Genomic DNA, 14,156 nt, shown 5'->3' on the forward strand with positions numbered 1-14,156 from the left:
GGGGAGTGGAGCAGTCAGGATAAGAACCTGCGCCCATATGGGATCCTGGTGCATGCAAGGTGAGGCTATAGCCACTGAGCCATTATACCAGGCGCAAGTTAGTTGGCATTATTAAGCCACTGAAGTGGCAAATCTGTGTCTGCATGTAAACCCCAGAATCTTCCCACCACTACAAAAAAACCAACAAACAAATTTACCTTAAGTCTTGTATGTCTTCTAAGTTTCTATGTACAATATCAGCTATTTCTCCCATTAATGGACTTAAATATAAATGCTGATCCGCTAGGCAAGTAGAAAATTTTGACAATACATTAATGTCAAACCTATTAAAAAAATATAAAGATAATTACTATTTAGTTTTACTATAATACATAATATACAGTTACAAAATTCTAACACATTACTAACTTAAAGTCAAAATTTCTAAAATGTCAATTATTTACTATTACGTAACAAATGGCAACAGTTAACAAATCAAATACTAAATAAAAAAATCATTCAAAATTCTTTAAATTAGTTATCAGTTTCTTGAAGTAAAAGAACAATTTTGGATCCAGACTGCTTATTAATAAATAAAAAATAAAACTGTTACTACAATAGTGGTCTGAAAAACTTCCGAATTTTTCTATAAGTAACCCAATTTCTTCAACAAGTAAAATGGCAGGACAATTGGGAGGAGAGTTACCACAGAATTTAAATTTTGAACTTACTAGAAGACAAGCCTAGGAAAGTTCATAGAAGCATAAAATATTGAGGGCCCAGGGCAGGAGACTAGTGGCTAAAGTCCTCGCCTTGAATGCACCAGGATCCCATATGGCCGCCGGTTCTAATCCCAGTTGCCCTGCTTCCCACCCAGCTCTCTGCACGTGGCCTGGGAAAGCAGTCGAGGACGGCCCAAAGCCTTAGGATCCTGCTCCGATGTTGCGGACCCGGAAGAGGTTCCTGACTCCTGGCTTCAGATTAGCCCAACAGCAGCCATTGCTGGCACTTGGGGCATGAACCAGCAGATGGAGAATCTTTCTATCTCTCCTTCTCTCTAGATTTGCCTTTCCAATAAAACCAATACAATCTTAAAACTAAACAGATACACAAAAAAATAAAACTTCCATTGTCTATAAGCTCCGATCTTGCCTTGCCATGAAAATGGAGTAACAGATACATTGCCCCAGATGCTCCTAGACAGTTAAACAGAGCCTTTTTTTTTAAGAGTTACCAAGAAAGGAAGACACAGAGATGGAGCTGCTCCATCTGTCCCAAGTCAGGCAGCAGTTGTCCTTTCTTTTCTTGAAAAATTTCCCTGTGTAAACCACGTAAGGATCACCCCAATCCGAGGTGAGAAATCCAGAGCACTTGCCTTTCCAGCCTTCTCCAGGCCTCCATGACCAGGGCTTCAACCAGTGCATCATGGGCCTCCACTGCAAACCTCAGGAGAAACAGCACAAATTATCCACTTACGAACATTTTTCACAACCATTAAAAACACAAGCTGAATTGCAAAAAAAAAAAAGTGAATGTCAAGTGCTAGCTGCTATGAAGGCAGTCCATATTCCTGGTTTGCTTCTATCTTAGAACGTCAGTGTTGTAAATACAGTCAGTAAACATTTCTGTTTGATCCCGTGCATTCTTTTGTTACATATATTTTTAAATTTTATGATCTAATTCCATAGGCTCTGGGATTTCCCTTACTCCCTCCCCCTGCCACTGGTTTTTCCTATATTATTACAATAGTATAGTCCTTCCCAAACAGCCCTAGGTCCATCATTGTGCTATTTAAGTGTATCCTGACATTGTAGGTGTGGACAATGGCAGAGAGTCCAGCATCCTATTGTCAAGATATATCCAACAGTTTCACTAGGAGTCAATGTTTGATTTGGAAGCAGATTCTTATTGTATCTTCACATCTGGATATGACAGTCTCTACTACACAGTTACATTCCCTTAAATGAAAAGCCATAAAACAAAATCAACAACAGGAAGTAGGTTTACAAAATTACAATGACATGAAGTTAAACAACATGCTTGTTACTGGATGACTAATGTGCTGCTGAAGAAATGAAAAATACCACAAACCGTCTTGCATTCTACCCTTGTATCTGCTCATCATAATGCTGTCTCAATGAACAATCAAAATATTCAACTAAAAAGGATGTTGAAAATATGTACATGCATTATGTCGTTAGCATAAGAATATGATATAGGAGAAAGTTTATAGAAAAAATACTAATACCAAGTCAGTATTACTTGATCTTGGTCATTAAGTATTTCTTTCAGGTACCTCAGAGTCCAAGGAAGATCACCAAAAAAGATGAAATCATCCTTTTTTAAGATCAATCCCCTAGGGCCTGGCGCGATGGCCTAGCAGCTCAAGTCCTCGCCTTGAACGTGCCAGAATCCCATATGGGCGCCAGTTCTAGTCCCGGCAGCTCCACTTCCCATCCAGCTCCCTGCTTGTGGCCTGGGAAAGCAGTCAAGGACGGCCCAAAGCCTTGGGACTCTGCACCCATGTGGGAGACTTGGAAGACGTTCCTGGATCCTGGCTTCGGATTGGCACAGCACTGACCATTGCACTCACTTGGGGAGTGAATCATTGGACCGAGGCTCTTTCTCTCTGTCTTTCCTCCTCTCTGAATATCTGACTTTCCAATAAAAATAAAATAAATCTTTAAAAAAAAAAATCAATCCCCTAACCCAAGCCTATAAAAACAGGGAGGAGGGGGCAGGAGCTGGCACTATGGCTCAACAGGCTAATCCTTCACCTTCAAGCACCAGCATCTCATATAGGTGTCTGTTCACATCCGGACTGCTCCACTTCTCTTCCAACAATCTGTTTGCAGCCTGGGAAAGCAGCAAAGGATGGCCCAAAGCCTTAGGATCCTGTATCCCCGTGAGAGACCCCGAAGAAGCTCCTGGCTCCTGGCTTCAGATCGGCTTAGGTCTAGCCTTTGCAGCCACTTGGAGTAAACCAGTGAATGGAAGATCTTTTTCTGTCTTTCCTTCTCTCCACAAATCTGATCTGGCTTTCCAATAAAAATAAATGTAAAAAAAAAAATCCTCCAAACACTTTTGTTTTAAGATTTATTTTTGGAAAAACAGATCAGATCTATAAAGAGAAGAGGAGACAGAAAAACAGAGAGAAAAATCTTCATTTACTGGCTTATTCTCCAAATGGCCACAGTGGGTGGAGCTGAGCTGATCTGAAGCCAGGAGCCAGGAACCTCCTCTAGAACTCCCATGCAGGTGCAGGGTCCCAAGGCTTTAGCCATCCTCCACTGCTTCCTCAGGCTTAAACAGGGAGCTGGACGGCAAGTGGAGCAGCCAGACATGGACAGGCACCTACACAGATTCCTGGAGCTTAAGGTGAAGATTGAACCATCACACTAGATGCCCACCTCTAAACATCCTTAAAACACAAAATTATTAGGAAAATTAATTACTTAAGGGGGGAAAAACACTGCTTTTCATTTATGCAAGGTTTTTAAGAACACTTTAAAAACCCAAGGTATAACTATTTCCATAAAATCTACAAGTGAATTACTTACTGTTGTGTGATATGTAACACATCCACCAGGGTATCATCATCCATTAATTTGATTTTGTTTATAGTTAAACTGTGAAGAGAAGGGAACTGGGGATGGTCTCTAATACACCTAACATCTTTTAACAAGTCAGTCTTCTGCTTTTGAAGCTGCCAAAGTATATTAAATGCATATCCCACTTGCTTTTCTGAAAGCGTGCTTTTGTTTCTCTCAACAAGATCAAATACTTGCTCTTCACTTGCACACTTGTCCATCTGGCTAATTAACGGTTCACAGCTGAAGGGTCGAAACGGAAATACTCTCCAGGAGAATGAACAAATGACTCTCAGACGAAGCATATTGATAATCAGTGAGTCTAGCCAAAAACGGCATCCAAAATCATCTGCAACAGTAGTCAGTGCAATCCTCTGGTATTGCACACTTCATGTAGTTTTCTTCCATTAGGATGATTTAATCCACTCCAACATGCAGCTTCTGGAAAAGAATTGGCTCAACATGGTTATGCTTATATCATTAACATCAAATTAGCTTTAAAACTCAAAAAAACTTTTTTTTTTCTGAGTGGAGTCTTTCTTCTTAGACTGAACCAAGTAGCAGAATTTGATGCAGACTCAACCAGGATAGCAGTGAAAGGGCCGTGCCCAGAGCCCACATCCCACATTTGAGTCCCTGGGTACACATTTCCAGCTCGGGCTCCTGATTCCAGCTTTTTGCTAATGTGCACCCTGAGAGGGATGACTCACATGACCGGCTTCCTGCCACCCACGTCCCACGTGGGAGACCTGGCTTCAGCCTTGGCGCCTACCATGTTGGACCTTTATGGAATGAACCGGCTCTTTTAGTCTCTCTGCCTTTCAAAAGAAGAAAAAAAAGCTGACCTAATATTTACATAAAGGCTTCCAGTTTGACCATAAAATTAAAAAGAAAACAGTCAAACTCAGGACAGCTGTTGGGGCACAGCAGGTTTAGCTGCTGCTTTGGATGCCCTCATTCCATATGCAAGGACCCATTCACGCCATGGCTACTCCAACTCTTAGCCCTCTTCTTGCGACTACATCTAGGAAGACAACAGATCATGGCCCACGCATCCAGGTGCTGCCACCTATACAGGAGATGCAGATGAAGTTGTTGGCGCCTCATGCAGGTCAGGTTATTGCAGACATGTGGGGAGTGAACCAGTGCGTGGAAGACCTCTGTAAATAATTTTTTTAAATACTTATTTATTTTTGTTGGTAAGTCACATTTTCAGAGTGAAGGAGAGACAGGGATAGAGCTTCCATCCGCTAGTTCACTCCCCATGTGGGCACAATGGTTGGAACTGAGCCGATCTGAAGTCAGGAGCCAGGAGCTTCTGGGTCTCTCACGCCGGTGCAGGGTTCCAAGGCTTTGTGTCGTCCTCGACTGCTTTTCCAGGCCACAAGCAGATTGTTGGAAGGGAAGTGGAGCAGTCAGGATATGAACCAGCACCTATATGTGACCCAGGTTGTACAAGGTGAGGACTTCAGCCACTAGGCTATTGCGCAGGGCCCCTGTAAATAAATCTTACAATAATAACAACAAAAGGCATCAAAACTATCTTTCTAGATAAAAGAGTAAATTCGTTTGAAATAAATTCATTGGTTTCAAAGTATTTAAAAAGAAGAATGAGGGGCTGGCGACATGTCATACAGGCTAAGCTATCACCTTCAGCACTAGCATCTGCTGGTTCAAGTCCTGGCTGTTCCACTTCTGTCCCAATTCTCTGCTTACGATCTGGGGAAAACAGCAGAGGATGGCTCAGGTATTTGGGCCTCTGCAGCATGGGATGTGGAAGAAATTCAGGCTCCTGGTTTTGGATAAGCTCAGCTACAGTCATCGCAACCATCTATGGAGTGAACCAACGAATGGAAATTTCTCTCTCTCTCTGTCTCTCCTTCTCTCTCTGTAGCTCTGCCTTTAAAATAAAAAATAGGACTTGTTGCAGTAGCCTAGTTGCTAACGTCCTTGCCTTGCACGAGCCGGGATCACATACACACACCATAATCCCAGCAGCCCCACTTCCCATCCAGCTCCCTGCTTGTGGCCTGGGAAAGCAGTCGAGGACGGCCCAAAGCCTTATGACCCTGTATCCATGTGGGAGACCCGGAAGAAGCTCCTGACTTCAGATTGGCTCAGTTCCAGCCGTTGGACCACTTGCGGGCAATGAAACAGCAAGTGGAAGGTCTTTCTGTCTCTCCTTTTCTTTGCAAATTTGCCTTTCCAATAAAAATTTTAAACTTAGAAAAACTCACTAAATTCTCTCCACTAGCATTTAAGGTAGATACTGTCATTTCTATTTTACAGATAAGGAAAAATGGTTTCAAAAACTGGTCTAGCAACAGGGAAGGAAGGACTATAATTCAGTTCTTTCCACTCCAACAGTCTCATGTTAACAAAGTAACATGTGGTTACTGCATCACTAAAGATAAGCCTCATATTCCTCTCTACGGCTAATTTGATCTAGAAAACACAATGCCACAATACTGGCTATTTGGTGGAAATCAGCACAGCATTCTGAACAAGGCTGACCTGGAATATACACCTTCACACGAAGCCCTGCACAAGGCACGGGTATCCGCAAGACCCCACACTGCAAGGCAAGGCAACTCCAGAGCTAGAACACCGAGGAGTTGCGTCCCCAATCTCTGCCCCGGCTTTAAGGGGACTTAAAGCGAGACGGCCCCAGGTGGTGCAGGTGGGCACGGTTTGCAAGTGACAGGTATGCTCGCGCCCGCTGCACAGCAGAGGGGAACAGGCGCGTGCGTGCCTTCTCCACAGTCTTGGTATACAGCAGGCTCAGCCCTGCGCCAGTCCCCGGACTCCCAGGGCCCTCCGCCGTGGCACTCGCCTCCGTTAAGGAACCCTACGTCCCCAGCCCTCAAGCAGAACGCTGTAAGGGTCCCAAGCCCCTGCTACCTTAGCCCTAGACTTCCCGGCAAGTTGCTGCTTCCCACGCCCGGCAACTTTGTGTGAGAAACCTGGAATAGCAACCAGTGACGGTTACGGCCCCTTCCCAGCCAGAGCAGTGGCAGGCTCCGTTTTGTCTCGCTCACCCGTGGCATTCCAGGGGTGTTGGTCTTTTCTTGAGAGATACACCCTCTCCCCGGCTACAGTCGGTCCCCATACCAGGAAAAAATGCCGGCTGAGATCGGCATGGGACACAAGGCAAGCACTACATATCCCAGGGGGCGCAGCAGCGAGGGCGGCAGCACATGCGCGTTTTTGTGGGCATTCTGGGCTTTGTAGTTCTTTCCTTAAGAGAGGCTCTCGGGGTGTGTGGCTTAAAACCAAGAAAGACGGTATACGTGTTACTTTACGATTTGCTGTGTTGTTTTGAGAGGCGAGAGACTCATCTAAGTCACTGGTTCACTCCGTAAATACCCTAAGTGACCTGCACCCGACTACCCAAGCCAGGACCAGGACTGAATCCAACTCTCCTACATGTATGGAAAAAATACAATTACTGGAGTCATAATCGGCCACCTTCCAGGTGGTGCTTTAGTAGGAAGACGGAGCTGCACTTTCCTATGAGATGCAGGTGTCTTATTCCCGGGCCAAACACCTGCCCTTCTCTTGACTATTTTTAAGTTTTTTGGTTTTTTTTCCCTCTAGTTTTTGGAGGAATAGAGAAAATTAAAGTATTATTTAGAAAATGTAAACAGAGAAAAAGACATGTAGATTTTTAAATTATTTCCTTTTTTATATGCAGATTTATTTGTATAGGAAACACCGATTCACACAGAGAAAAATGTCTTCCATCTGCTTGGTTTATGCCCCAAATGGTTGCAACAGCTGAAGCTGATCCAATCTGAACCCAGGAGCCAAGAGCTTCTTCACTCCAACCTGTGTGTAAAATTCTAAGGCTTTGGGCCGCCCTCCACTGCTTTTCCAGGCCATAAGCAGGGAGCTGGATGGGAAGTGGAGATGAACCAGCACGCATAGATCCCACCACCTGGATTTAGCCACTGAGCCATGGCACCAGGCCCAGTTATTTTCTTTTTAAAAATTTAATTTTTTTTTATTGGAAAGGCAGATTTACAGAGAGGAGAGACAAAGATTTCCCATCTGCTGGTATACTTCCTTCCACTGGTTGACTTCTATCAGCTGCAACAGCTGGAGCTGAGCCAGTCTGAAACTGGGAAACAGGAGCTTCTTCTGAGTCTCCCATGGGGGTACAGTGTCCCAAGACTTTGGGCCATCTTCCTCTGCTTGAGAATTGCTGGGAGCTGAATGAGCAGTCAGGACATATACAGACACCTGTATGTGATGCTCGTGCTTGAAGGTGAAGGATTAGCCTGTCGAGCCACGGTTCCAGCCTCTCAAAACACTAATATTCAGTATCTGCATTTGTACTGTGAACAGGTGTCAGTTCTCTTCAGTCTTTAAAAAGCACACACACACACAGTTTTACTGAGATATAATGCACAGAGCATGCAATTTGCTCACTTAAAGTGTCTAATTCTAGGGGTGGGAACAATAGCTCAATTTGCTAATCCTCCACCTCCAAGTACCAGGAACCTACATGGGCTGGTTCCTGTTCCAGCCACTCCACTTCCCATCCAGCTCCCTGCTATAGCCTGGCAAAGTAGAGGAGAATGGCCCAACACAATGGAACCCTGCATCTGCATGAGAGACTTAGAAGTTCTTAGCTTCAGATTGGTTCAACTGTAGAATGTGGAAATTTTGAGAGTGAACCAGCAGGTTGAAGATCTTTCTTTCTATCTCTCATTCTTTCTGTATAATCTGCCTTTCCAATAAAAATAAATACATCTTAAAAAAAGTGTGTGGGCCCGGCGCAATAGCCTAGCAACTAATGTCATTGCCTTGCACATGCTGGGATCCCACACAGACACCAGTTCTAATCCCAGCAGCCCAGCTTCACATTCAGTTTTCTGCTTGTGCCCTGGGAAAGCAGTCAAGGATGGCCCAAAGCCTTGATACCCTGCACCCACATGGGATACCTGGAAGAGGTTCCTAGCTCCTGGCTTCAGATGGCTCAGCTCCAGTTGCTGTGGCCACTTGGGGAGTGGATCAGCAGATGGAAGATCTTCCTCTTTGTCTCTCCTCCTCTCTGTATATCTGCCTTTCCAATAAAAATAAATAAATCTTTTTTAAAAAGTGTGTGATTCTGGAGCTGGCATTGTAGTACAACGGATTAAGCTAACACTTGTGACACTGGTTGGGTGCAAGACAGATCATTCCAGATAAGTCTAGCATATATTAAGGAGTCCTTATGAACCAAGATTAGTGATGGCAGTGTCCACTAGAATTTAGCAAATGAGAAGTTCACATGGCAATCCAGTCTGAATCAAAACCCTGACAGGAACAAATGATCATCACCATCAAGTCTTTCTGTTAGAATGAAGACCTATGTTCCAGCTTCGCCAGCAATGTAAGTTACCCTAAGAGACATGCAGCAATCACCCTGGGCACATTTACAAAGCTGCAGACATTCAGCTTTTCCTAGCTTCTCTGTCCTTATTTCATTACTGCCAGGCCTCAGCTCTCATGGAACTCTCGAAAGTACACAAAGTAGAAATACAAAGTGTCTTAGCATTCCCATCTTCACTGACTTATCCAAGTAGTCGACAGAGGTTGAGGAATACAGACAGGGGCCAGGACAAAGAGCAACCTGTGCTTAGAATCTGTCCATAGGAAGCCAGAGAGCAAGAAGGCACTGGGAAGGCCAGGTATCAGAATACAAAAGTGATGGGAACACTCCACCAAGAGAGAGCCCCTCCCAATCATCTGCCTTTATGGGAGCTTGGGAGGAGAGTCCTGATGCAACAATGTGATACTGCCACCTGTCAGGTTCCAGGTGATCAAAGATGAGCATCATTTGACTCACTAGGTGGGCAGAAAGGATTATGTGGGTAAGGGAGGCATGGCTTCCAAGCTTGTGACCTTGAATGACCTTGAGCTAGATGCCTAAAACCACAACACCATCAGCATCCCATCAGGATGCCAGTTCTTGTAACAACAGCCCCATTTCCAGTCCAGCTCTCTACTGCTGACACTGGGAAGGTAGCAGCAGATAATCCAAGTACATGGGTCTCTGCTGCCTCTGTGGGAGATCCCGATGGAGTTCCTGTTCCTAGATTTAGCTTGGAGCAGCCCTGACAGTTTTTTGGCAGTTTAGGGAGTGAACCAGTGGATGACAGAGCTCTTTTGCCTATCGCTCTGGCTTGCAATTAAGTCAAATTAATGCTAACCAAAAAAAAGTGCAATTTCTGAGGGCAGCTGATGTTGTGTGTCACAGCAATTCATGACACTGCCTGGATGCCTGCCTGAGTGCTTGGGTTCAATTTCCAGTCAGCTTTTGATTCAGCTTTCTGCTAATGTGTACCATAGGAGGTATATATAGGAAGTTCACTCAGATACATGGATCCCTGTTAACCAGAAGAGAGACCAGGGTGGAGGTGCTGGCTCCTCACTTCTACCTGGTCCAATTTTAGGTATAGATGTCATTTAGGAAGTGACCCTTCAAACGAAAGAATTATCTGTCCCTTTCTCTCTGTCAAATAAGAAAATTAAATACTTAAAAAATGTAAAGCTTCTTCCAAGAGTCTCCTAAACTCTGACCATTTAAAATTTATACTAAAACTAGCATGGATCTGCACCAAAATTATAGCACAGTGAGTAAGGCCACTGTCTGCAAGACCCTCATCACAAAAGGAAGGGGTTCCTGTGCTGGCTGCTCTACTTCCAATGCAGTTCCGTGCTGATGGTTTGGGAAAACAAGCAGAACATGGCCTCCAAGTGTTGGAGTCCCTATCACCCACTTGGGAAATCCAGATGCAGCTGCTGGCTCCTGGCTCTGCCTGGCCCACAGCACTGGCACTGCTGGCATCTGAGGAGTGAACCAGCTAATCAAAGATCTCTCTCCATGTCTCCTCCCTAGAACTCTTCCAAAATAAATAAATAAATCCTTTTATCAATGTTTACTATGGGCTGGCACAATGACTCCATTTGCTAATCCTCCACCTTTCAGCGTGTGTAGCATCCCATATGGCTGCTCCATTCCCATCTAGCTCCCTGCTTACATCCTGGGAAAGCAGTAGAAGATGATTCAAGTCCTACCTATCCTGTATCCACATGGGAGACCAAGAAGCTTCTGGCTCCTGGATTCAATTTGGCTCAGATGCAGCTGTTGCGGCCATTTGGGGAATGAACTAGAAAATGGAAGACCTTTTCTCTCTCTCTGCCTCTCTCTGTAAATGTGCCTTTCAAATAAAAATAAAATAAATTAATAAATAAATATTTTTTAAAATGCACGGTGGCCTAGCAGCTAAAGTCCTCACCTTGAGCACACCAGGATCCCATATGGGCGCTGGTTCTAATCCCGGCAGCCCCACTTCCCATCTAGCTCCCTGTTTGTGGCCGGGGAAAGCAGTTGAGGACAGCCCAAAGCCTTGGTACCCTGCACCTGCATGTGAGACCCAGAAGTAGCTCCAGGCTCGTGGCTTCAGATTGGCTCAGCTCCGGCCATTATAGCTGCCTGGGGAGTGAATCATCAGATAGAGGATCTTCCTCTCTGACTCTCCTCCTCTGTATATCTGACTTTCCAATAAAATTAAGTAAATCTTAAAAAATAAATAAAATAAAATGAATAAATTATTATTTCACTGTTAATTATTATCAATTATTTTAACATACCCCAAAATGTTAATTATAGTAGTAATGATATATAGTATATCCTCAAAAGTGAATCCATATATATAAAAGGGGAAAATATACCAATATAATAGCAATTCCTCGTACACACAGCCTTTAGTATAAGTTAAATCCCAGGAAATTAATCTGCGTGTCATTACAGAAAAAGTTTCTGCAGGTAGATGTGCAAGAAACAAAAAGAAACCAATGCTCACAGAAATTCACCTTAAAAAAAAAAAAAAACCTTTCGGAAAAGTACCCAATAAAACCAAACCCTTGTATTGTAAAAGCAGGACCCAGCCTCACATTTGCCACCCTGATTCTAAGGTGTCTTTGCCTGCTCTTTATCAGAGGAATTCACTGATCTGAGAGAGCTGCACAGCTGGTCCCATAGGCATCTAATCATGGAACTCATGAAGTCATTTGCTTCTCTGATAGTTAAAACGTTGATGGTCAATGCATTTCAAGTGCAGCCAGAGAAATTCCAGGCCTGGGGAACTTACACAGAACCTCCTTTACCCCAGAACAATGGTACCCTCTTGGCCATCATGAATTTCCAAAAAAGCACAGCATTGCTAACAACTAGGAACTTGGGCACAAGTTGATCAAGCACTCCTTAGTAAGCAATTGCTGCCTGGATTCTGGCTGTCCACTTTGCAATACCATTTTTCCTCTACCTCAATGGTTTTCTGCACATCAGGTGAGCTGACTCAAGTTGCAAGCTTCTATAGCAACATCTCCAACTAATTTGGGGTGTTGCTTGACAACAACGGTATTGCAGAATTACTCTTGCCACTGCAATGTAAATTTACAATACCTCTGGACTGCCCAAAGATGACTGTGCTATTCAGTTTCATTGCTACATTAAATTCTTCATAGCCCTCACATTCACCGCATGCTCACACGCTTTTTAAATTAGTTTACCTGACAGGATGAGACACTTATATTCTGTGTGTTTGTAGAGCAGGTGGTATAAAGTTCTTCCATTCTTTGATTCACTCCTGGAAATACCAACAAAGTTTGAGCCAGGCCAAAGTTAGGAGCCAGGACCTCAAGTTGAGTCTCCTGAGTGAGTACCAGCAGATCAAGTGCTGGGTCCATCATTGGTTGCCTTCCAGGAGCATCAGCAGGAAGCTGGATCCAAAATGGAACACCTGCGCAGTGGGTGTTGCAAATAAGGGGCTGCAGCCCCCTCAGAGCCTAGATTCTTTCATATGATAACCATTTAAGCCCCTTAGGTATTCCCTACAGGGGGAAGACCATTGCCCCACAGCTGGTTAAACTGCTACTTGGGATGCCAGCATCCCATATTAAAATGTTAGTTCCAGTTCTCCCAACTCGCTGCCCATGAACCAGCAGAGGATGGTTTAAATACTTGGACTCTTGGGAGAAAAGGATGGCATTCCATGGTCCTGGCTTGCTGCAAGCCCAACCCTGGCAACTGAAGGCATTTGGAGACTGAACCAGCGGATGGAAGCTTTCTCGCATGCGCTTGCTTTCAAGTAGATGGAAATAAATATTTAAACAGAAATCACAATCCTCAATATATATGTATTAAAAAAAAAACCCCAAAAACGAAAGAACAAAAACCTAACTTCTTTCAGGATAGCTGCTCCTCTCAAAGTAGTCGTGATGAATTCCAAGAGAAGCTAAGCATACTTACCCATCAAAATAACTGAATGATGACGTATAGTTCCCCTAAGCTGCACGGGATTTGCAATTTTAAAACACTGTTTAGCAGAAAGTGAGTATGAAGGAGCGGGACTTTTCCTGAGTGAATCCATCTGTAAAGCAGGCATAATAACCTCCATCATCAAACACAACATTAATAATTACATTTTGTCTGTTACAATCTAGAATTTCTCTTCTAGTCCTTTTAAAAACTGAACTGGAAGCTCCCTGAAGGTAGGTTTCCCTTCCCAGGGGCCTGACAGCTTTAGGAAATATTTATTAAATGAAGCACTTTGTTTCCGAACAATATGGCATTCGGAGGGTTAAAACCATTCTCTGTCAACTCATTTAGAAAGGATAAAATTACATAGAAACCAGGCAGCTAAAACGTCCCAAATCTTCTTTTCTCTTGGAAGGAAGTGGCGACGCCCACACAGGGACGTCAGCAGATGTCGTCATACCATCTTGACGCGCTTCCTGCGCGACGCTTCCCCTCCACGCCGGGGCTGGGCTGTGGGGGGAGGGAGGCGGTTAGTGGGCTTTAGCGCCTTTTCTGGCGGCGGTAGATTTGAAGCGCTTTTAAGGACCCGTCCCGGGAAAAGGAAACCCCCGGTGCAGGTAAAATAGCGCGCAGCCCGTGTGGTTTGTGTGGGCGTCATTTGCTGCAGCCCCGGGTCCTAAAGCGGGAAGGGCTGGAGGAAGAGGGGCGGAGCCGGCGCGGGAGGCCGGCCGACTTAACCGTCTTTGCCTCGAGGTGTGCGGGCTGTTTGGGTGCGGAAGGGGCCTGCTCGGGACGCCGCGTCGCTGGCCCGGCTGCCGGAGCGGCCGGACGGGGCCTGCAGCCGAGCCTGGCCGGCCGGGGCAACGTCGCTGCTCTCCCAGCCCCCGCCCTCCCTGACGCATTCTGCCGCACCAGCTGTAACATGGCGGCGGTGGCGGCCTGAGCCCCGGGGAGCTGGGTGGGTGGTGGATGCTTCCACATCGTGAGGTAGGTGGGGGGCTTGCCGGGGAAGAGGGGGTACACCCTCGGCTTGCTGTCAGGTTGGGGTGGTAGAGAGTGGCGGACCTAGATCCTGAATCCCTGGGAAGAGGCTTTTTCTCATGCTCCGACCAGGACGGCAACTGTCGTGCATACTCCAGGCCACTCTGCGAGGCGTTTTCTCAACCCCCCCATAACCAGGTCCTGAACCCTCGCCTCTCGTGAAGTTCTCCGGTGTCCCGGAGCTGTGAGCCGCGCGAGGCCTTTAGGAGGAGATACTTGGCAGGAGGAAGCTCCGT

General features: G+C 45.2%; 2 protein-coding genes across 2 annotated transcripts in view; one reads left to right on the forward strand and one right to left on the reverse strand.

The window, feature by feature from the left end:
• The window catches only part of FASTKD1 (FAST kinase domains 1), a 37,163-nt gene extending 30,481 nt beyond the window's left edge, over positions 1-6,682 (reverse strand). The window contains exons 1-4 of the mRNA XM_040971684.1: positions 6,608-6,682; positions 3,540-4,010; positions 1,355-1,423; positions 198-323 (exon numbers count right to left, since the gene is read on the reverse strand). Of these exons, the coding sequence (XP_040827618.1) occupies positions 198-323; positions 1,355-1,423; positions 3,540-3,874 (530 nt within the window). The 5' untranslated portion in view covers positions 3,875-4,010; positions 6,608-6,682. The remainder of the gene's footprint in view (positions 1-197; positions 324-1,354; positions 1,424-3,539; positions 4,011-6,607) is intronic.
• A 6,687-nt stretch (positions 6,683-13,369) lies between these two features.
• Positions 13,370-14,156, forward strand: part of PPIG (peptidylprolyl isomerase G) — a 44,350-nt gene continuing 43,563 nt past the window's right edge. Inside the window, exon 1 of the mRNA XM_040971685.1 lies at positions 13,370-13,496. The gene's annotated coding sequence lies outside the window, so the exon portion shown is untranslated. The remainder of the gene's footprint in view (positions 13,497-14,156) is intronic.

This window comes from Ochotona curzoniae, unplaced genomic scaffold, assembly GCF_017591425.1.
Source record: "Ochotona curzoniae isolate NIBS_2020 unplaced genomic scaffold, NIBS_Ocur_1.0 contig_2210, whole genome shotgun sequence".
In the NCBI taxonomy this organism is placed as follows: Eukaryota; Metazoa; Chordata; class Mammalia; order Lagomorpha; family Ochotonidae; genus Ochotona; species Ochotona curzoniae.